The sequence below is a fragment of the Tupaia chinensis genome, unplaced genomic scaffold (assembly GCF_000334495.1).
Source record: "Tupaia chinensis unplaced genomic scaffold, TupChi_1.0 Scaffold000248_1, whole genome shotgun sequence".
Classification (NCBI taxonomy): domain Eukaryota; kingdom Metazoa; phylum Chordata; class Mammalia; order Scandentia; family Tupaiidae; genus Tupaia; species Tupaia belangeri.
In genome coordinates, this window is record NW_006159726.1 from 4,338,576 (window position 1) to 4,346,179 (window position 7,604).

Consider the following 7,604-nt stretch of genomic DNA (forward strand, 5'->3'; position numbering starts at 1 on the left):
TGGGGGGTGATTTCTCGCTTTCTGTCTCTAAGTCTCTCTCTGTCTGGCGAGCGCATGCGCCCTACAGTGAAAATCTCTCCAAAAAAAAAAAAAAAAGCTCATGGAAAAATGGAATTAAAGTAAATTTATTTGGGTGCCAAAAGAAAGTGATATACATGCATAGTTTTTTCATAATACCTATTTTTTATGAGTTTTTTAAGACCTCCCCCTCCAATATACCATAAAGATAGTACATTTACATTGTCATAGTTCATAATCTGCCCTAATCTTAAGTAATTTTCATTTTCTAGCTTACTTGATCTTTTAAGGTAGATAGCAGATAATACTATGTAACTGGAATTCTATGCTAACAGTTAACCTCGATTAACATTTTTATAAAGGACAAAAATGTACTTCACAAACTATGTATAAGAGAAATAGCATCTTCAATCATTGTTTTGTGTAGCCAATTGGTATCTACACGGCACGATTCTAACTGATAAATATTGAAATAAATAGGATTGTTTTGTAGGCTTATTTTTTCATCCTTGTAGACACAACCCCCAAATGAATTTTAGTTGCTCTTCTCAGCCAAAGAAGAGAAAACCTTCTATTGAACTCTTGCATAAAAAGGGTGAGAGTGTATTTTAAACCTCTACTCAACTTCAGAAATCTTATCACCACTTTCAGGTGACTTTTCAGCCCTTTCTCCAAGGAGACATTGTTCAGATTTTAAAGAGCACATCAGCTCCAGGATGGAGGAGAGGGAACAAGCCTACGCAAGCTCTGTCTAAGCACTTTTTTACCCCCCTATTTCAAACTGGTCAGTTGATCACAATTTCAACAAGATGACAATATTTAAACAGTGTCATGGCATTTATCTTAATGGGGTTTGATAAGCCTAACTAGCAACTATTTGGAATTCTGCCTATTATAAAAAGAAAATGAGAGCCACCTGGTGGCATGGAGATTAAGGTGCTGGATCCCACATGGCCAACTGCACTATTCGAGTCCAAGACCCAGTGACTTGAAAAACACACTGAGTGCATGTTGCATGTTCAAACTCCCGAGAGAATGGAGAAGGAATTGCTGCATGGCCATCCCCTCTGGGGCATGATTTCTAAATTTCTCTCTCTTTCTCTTTGTCTCTCTCCAATGAGCACATGTGCTCTATAGCAAAAACTTTTTAAAAAAAGAAAAAGAAGAAGGAGGGAGAAAAAAAACAAAATATCCTCCAATCTTAAGAGTTATTCTTAATAGGAAGACACTTTTCACTCCCCGTCTGCAAATACAAAGCCTCACATTAGTCAGAGATTAAGTATCTAATTCCAATCCTTGGCCAGATTATAATGTTTCACTTGGACTGTGATGCAAGTACTGTGATTTCATTTGGCTTTAAATTGTTGTGGAGTTTATTCTCCCTCCTTCTCCCCTAGAAGGTGACATAGATCTCTGCCTTTTAAAGCCATGGCATTACTTGAAGGTCCTGGCACCAAGCAGCTCATATAAGCTCACCCAACTGGTAGGCTTCCTGATGTTGAATAGGGAATGAGACCCTACTCTATCTCAACCTCCTGTCTGCACTTGCCTTTCCAATCCCAAGCTCTAAGCACTCTCTCTGAATTCCTTTTCTTATTCCTAGTCTCAAGTATATCCCTTTTCCAGAAGCCTGCCAGTTCTTTGTCCTCACAGATCCATAGCCTTCCACAAAATTCCAGTTTCTTTTGAACAATTCATAATTTTATTTGTCTGATTTTAGTCAGTTTACCATGTGGCTTAGTTGTCTCATCTCTAAAGGAGAGATAAAAATAACTTCACTGAGAACAGTATAGAAGTTAATTAGTTACTTTGTAGGGCTATGATAATAGTGTATTTTCTTATAAATATCAAAATTGATACAGTGACCAAAATATCCTCTTAATAATTGCAGTTTCACAATTACTGCTAATCCCAATTTTTAAAAATCATTTTAAAAGTATTTCTTTTGAGTTGTATTTTTGTCTTTTCAAGATCAGAGTATTGTAGTCTTTTTAGCCGAATATCTAAAGATAAAAATTAGAGTCATAAACATTCTGTACTTTGATTATTGAAAATATTATAGGGACCAGCAGATGGCATAATGGTTACATTGCTGGAATTTCACATAGTCCACTGCAGTTCCCAGTGACTTAAACCTCATGTTGGGCACATGTGCGTGCATGCCCAAAATCCCAAGAGGAGAATGAAGGATAAAGGCCTGCAGTGTGGCCATCCCCCCAGGGAGTGATCTCTCACTTAATGTCTCTCCAGCATGTGCATGGGCCCTATAGCAAAAATCTCTCTCTAAAAACAAAAAAAGAAAACATATCTTCTAGGGCCAGCCCTGTAGCACAGTGGTTTAATGGTGTCATTAGGAGCTGGATCTTACATAGCTGATCATGGTTCAAATCTTGGCCCCAGCAATTTGAGAGATGCACTAGGCGTGTGTGTGTGCATGCCCAAAATCCTGACAGGATGGAAAAATGGAGGAAAAAAGATCGTGACATGGCCCTGCCCCAAGGGGGTGTGGGGCTGCTGCTGCTTTGTCTGTCCTTCTATCTGTCTCTCTCTCACAACAACAACAAAGAATTGTATTTGTTTTTTTCTCCCATAGAAAGCAACCCTTTAGAATCAGATTTCTATTCTTTGCTTTGAGAATGTCATTCACATTGAAGCAGTATGGAATATTAGATAATAGTGAATGTTCACTTCTCACTAAATAACTAAATATAAATTTTCTCTTCCTCCTCCTCAGATGAAGCCATGGCAGTGGAGCCATATCTCTGAAAGTGCCAAAGACCTAGTACGCCGCATGCTGATGCTGGATCCAGCTGAAAGGATCACTGTTTATGAAGCCCTGAATCACCCATGGCTTAAGGTACATGAGCTCATTGGTTACTGTCCACACTTTGAACACTTCCAGTGACAGGAATGTATTGCTCTGTAAAGTGGCCCTTTGCATCTTTTTTTCTGAACACTTTTTATTAGTTTTGTTAATCTTGCTTGCTGTTCCTGAATATCATCTGTAAACAACTAAGTAGAGGATATATCATTCAGATATCATTCAGCTATCAGACAGTGGGTATAAAAGCAGATTAAAACAGAGTAGATCAGGGGGAACCAGCAGTTAGCGTAATGGCTATGTCGCTGGACTCCCACGTAGTCGACCGCTGTTCACGTCCCGGACCCGGTGGCTTAAAACTCACGCCGGCGCATGTGCGTGCGTGCCCAAGATCCCAAGAGGAGAATGGAGGAGAAGGGATTGCTGCGTGACCATCCCCCCCGGGGGGGGGGGTGTGATTTCTCGCTTTCTGTCTCCCTCTGTCTGTCTGGCGAGTGCACGCGCCCTATAGCAAAAACCTCTCAAAAAAAAAAAAAAACAGAGTAGATCAGGGAAGAAGCCCTATTTGTTCTCTGCCAACATGTGTTTCAAAGATATGCAACATGAACAACTGAAAAACCTTATAATAAATAACTCTTTTTATTTATTTTGGGTGTGACTATGTACTTTATAGCATTAGCTGTTTTTCAGTAAATACTAAATATGTATTTACTGCTTAGGGAAAAGGCAGATTAAAAAATTTTATCCCATCTTGCTGATGAGTATTAAGGAAAATTATAGCTTGGGACACGAGTGAAATAGACCTGTTTGATTAAGACATTATGCAGTTCAGTAATTCCAGGAAATTCTTTTTTTTAATGGGTCAGAAAACTAATACTGAAACAGGTTAAGAATTATGTCCCAAGTCACAGAAGTTGTCAGTGGTGGAACCAGGATTTTAATTCACCCTACCACAACCCTTTCATTTGAACACTAGATCACATCCCTTTTGCGCCAACAACTTTTCCCTTTTCCTCATCACTACTTTTCTATCTCTGTTGTATATAATGTGCTATGGTTCATTTTTATTGTATATAGACACATATACATAAACCTACATATACCTTCTCTTGACCCTACAGCCCCTTCCAACTTCTGCCCCTTTTCTCTGCTTCCATCCACAGAAAAACTCCTAGAGAGTTGTCTGGACTCATTTTCTCTGATTTTTCTCATCTCTTTCTCTTGAACTCATTGGTCAGGGTTGCCGTCTGCTAACTCCAATAAAACAGCTCCTGTCAAGTCACTACTGCCTTTCATATTGCTGAGTCTAGTCGTCAGAACCCAGGCCTTGTCCTTCTTGGCCTATCAACAACAACAGACACACTCTTCCCTTGGCTTCCTGGATACCTGCTCTCCTGCTTTCCCTTCTACCTCTCTGGCTGCCCCTTCTCGTATCTTGCTGATTTTTTCCTCATCTCCTCTCCCATCCACCCACCTCTGCACATTAGAGTACCATAAGCCTCCATCCTTGCTCCTCTTTTCCTCTATCTATACTCAGGCCCTTGGAGACTTCATCTAGATGTTGTGCAGTTGTTGTTTTAATTTGTTATAGGGTGTACGCATTTGCCAGAGAGAGACACAGAGAGGAGGAAAATAAGAAAGCACCCCCAGGGGAATGACCACACCATAATCCCTTCTCCTCCCTTCTCCTCTCAGGATTTTAGGCACTGACATACCTGATGTGTTTTTGAAGACACTGGGTCTGGGACTCAAACAGCGCCTTTGGCCATGTGGATCCAGCCAACTTAACCACCACACCACCAGCTACCCGCCTCATCTAGTTATAATGGCTTTAAATGCTATCTGTACAGCAATGGTTTCTGAATCAGGCCTCTCCCCGGAGATTCTTTTTCTTAAAGAATTATTTATTTAATGTCATTATGATTCTTTTTAAATTTGCTTAGAGCACACACACTCACCAGAGAGAGAAATCTGCCAGGTCCAGGATTTGAACCACAGTAGGCCTTGTGGGAGTCAGTGCCCAAACCACCATGCCACCTGCTGGCCCTTAGATACTCTTTTCAATCCACTACACAGTTTGGCTCCCCAATAACTCTGACTTCACCCCTTCCTATGCCCTCTTCTCTCACTGTTCATCGTATTGCCTTCCTTGCAGTTCCTCAGGCCTGGCCCTTACTTGTCTTGGCACCTTCGTGTTAGCCATGCCCTTTCTCCCAGGTCTCTTCACAACTTGTTCCCTTGCCATCTTCATGGCTTTGCTTAGATATCAGCTTCTTAATAAGACCTTCCCTAACTACTATATTTAAAATCAAGGAGAAGGAATGCCACCTGTATTCCCTGTTCCCTTCTCTGCCTTATTTTTCTCCTGACATTTATCACATAAAACATACTTACATTTGCTTGTGTCTGTCTGCTCCATAAACTATAAGCTGCTAATTGTTTGGCTCTTGATTCACTTCTCTCTAGCACCTAGAACATCTAGCACATAATAAGTGCTCAATAAGTATTAAGGATTTAATGAGTAAATGAATGAATGAATGTTCACTATAGTATACCATGTTACTTCCTCAGATCATGCAAAACAATAAGATACAGCAAAACAGATTAATAATGTATCTTAGTGGCAATGACATAGGATAGTATTACATAACAAATTTAAGATTCCAGTGGATCTTGAGTCTCTTTAAGAATATTACTTCTCAAATATGCATTCAACCTTCTGATATTCAGTACTAATTATTCCCAGTTTTCAACCAGAACTCAGAAGGTAGAAAATTCTTAGATACTTTCTTAGTATATTTCTCCTCAATATAAAGTGAACAGTTGTGGGAGGATTACTATTTCTCCTTTGCCTTTCTCAGTTTCTCCTTAATAAGGATCTTTTGCTCATTATAAGCTAGTTTAAATGCCAAATAACAATAAAAATGGCAATCATTCTAGTCATTTTTAACATCCTTTAGAAGATGTTTTACATCATACAACACATACAGTGCCTTTCATTATTAAGGCTTACCTAATTTTTGGAAACTCTTGCCCCTGCCAGTCATTATAGTCCTTGTTCTAATTCAAGCTTATTATATAATAGATTTCTGGCACTAGAAAGATTTAAAAAACCACCTCAGTAACTTAGATGAAAAAGTTCCAGAAGGCTGTTTGAGCTCAGTGTCTTGTGTTATGTCAGTGAAATTTAACCTCACTGCTTATGTCATCTGAAGATGGAAGAATTCAGTAAAAATGTTATCTAGCTGGAAAGAGCAGGCTTAGATTTCAATATTTGTCCAGGTATATTAGTAAATACTAGTAAACCATTACTGTGGGGACCAGCAGGTGGCGTGGTGGTTAAGGTGCTGGACACTCCCATATGGCTGACCAGGGTTTGAGTCGTGTGTGTGCGCGCGCGCACGCGCCTCGGGTCAAGTTAAAAAATAAATGAATGGATGAATTAATTAATTAATTTTTAAAAAGCACTATTAAAAAAACACATTACTGTGGAGGTAAGTGGTGTTCATTTAGAATGACTAAAATTTAAACTATGGTTTAAATATGAAAAATACTGAATAACTGCAAAATGAAGAAATAAGATAATGAAAATTTTTGTAATGAAAAGTGCCCAAAGTCATAATGTCATTGCTTTGTGTCAAAAAAAATTTCTTTGGTAAAACCAATAAAAACATCCTATTCAAGCATTTCATATCAGAAAGAATTTGCTCCCCTTCTTTCCCTTCTACCTCTGACTGCTGCTTCTCAAATCTTGCTGATTTTTCCCCTTCTCTCCCCACCCGCCTGCGTCTTCCACTGGAGTGCCATAGGCCTCCATAGAGCAAATAATATGTGAATGTCTTAGGATTCTTAAATTATACTTATTTAATACCTTTATCTATCTGAATTAATACTTCATATGAATATTCATTCCAACAAAAATGAGCCAACTAAGAATATATTTTTCTCACAGATGGTTGAGCTCTCTTCACATCCTTTGCAGCCTTAGTATGTACACACAAAGAATATTGACTAAAATAAATGTGACAAGGCTGTTTATATAATCTATTTGAATTTTAGAAAAAAGTAATCAACCTAGCAATTAAATGTGTATTCAGCATCTAGTCTGCACAAGCAACTGTGAACCATGTACTTCATTAAAGTGCAGAATACATTGCCAGAGAAAATTTTCAGAATTCATATTACATTATTATTAGTGTCAGGAGGGACTATTGAATTAAGAAAAATGCTGTTTTTATGCTTTTTTGTCACATTCATAATGCCTTAGAGTTTTGTTATTGCTTACTTGTTTTCTGGTTAGAGATACCTTAATAGATTTATTTTTTTTTAAATTTTGTGGTTTTATCTGCTTAGAAAATTTCAGAAATTGTCATTAAAGCATCATTTAAAAAAAAAAAAAAGGCAAGCTAGGACCAGCCAGCTAGCATTTTGGTTAAAGCACTGGACTTCCACATGGCCAACCATGGTTCAAGTTCTAGACCTTGACAATCACAGCAGGCACATGTGCATGTGTGCCCAAAATCCCAAGAGGAGAATGGAGGAGAAAGAAGGTGTGGCCATCCCCCCAGGGGTGATTTCTTCCTTTCCCTGTGGCATGGCCAAACCCACTGGGGTGTGATTTCTAACTCCTGCCCACCCAACCCTCATATTTGTCTTTCTGTCTCTCTTAGGTGAACACATGTGCCATGTGGCAAAAACCTACAAAAAAAAAAGCTTTTTTTTTTTTTTTTTGGAGAGGTTTTCGCTATAGGGCGCATGCGCTCGC

The 7,604-nt window shown here is 38.8% G+C and overlaps 1 protein-coding gene across 12 annotated transcripts in view; it reads left to right on the top strand.

The window, feature by feature from the left end:
• Positions 1 to 7,604, top strand: part of CASK (calcium/calmodulin dependent serine protein kinase) — a 465,298-nt gene that overhangs the window by 326,284 nt on the left and 131,410 nt on the right. For all 12 annotated transcript variants that reach the window (XM_027772014.1, XM_027772015.1, XM_027772020.1 and 9 more), the window contains one exon: positions 2,753 to 2,875. In XM_027772014.1, coding sequence (XP_027627815.1) covers positions 2,753 to 2,875 — 123 coding nt within the window. The remainder of the gene's footprint in view (positions 1 to 2,752; positions 2,876 to 7,604) is intronic.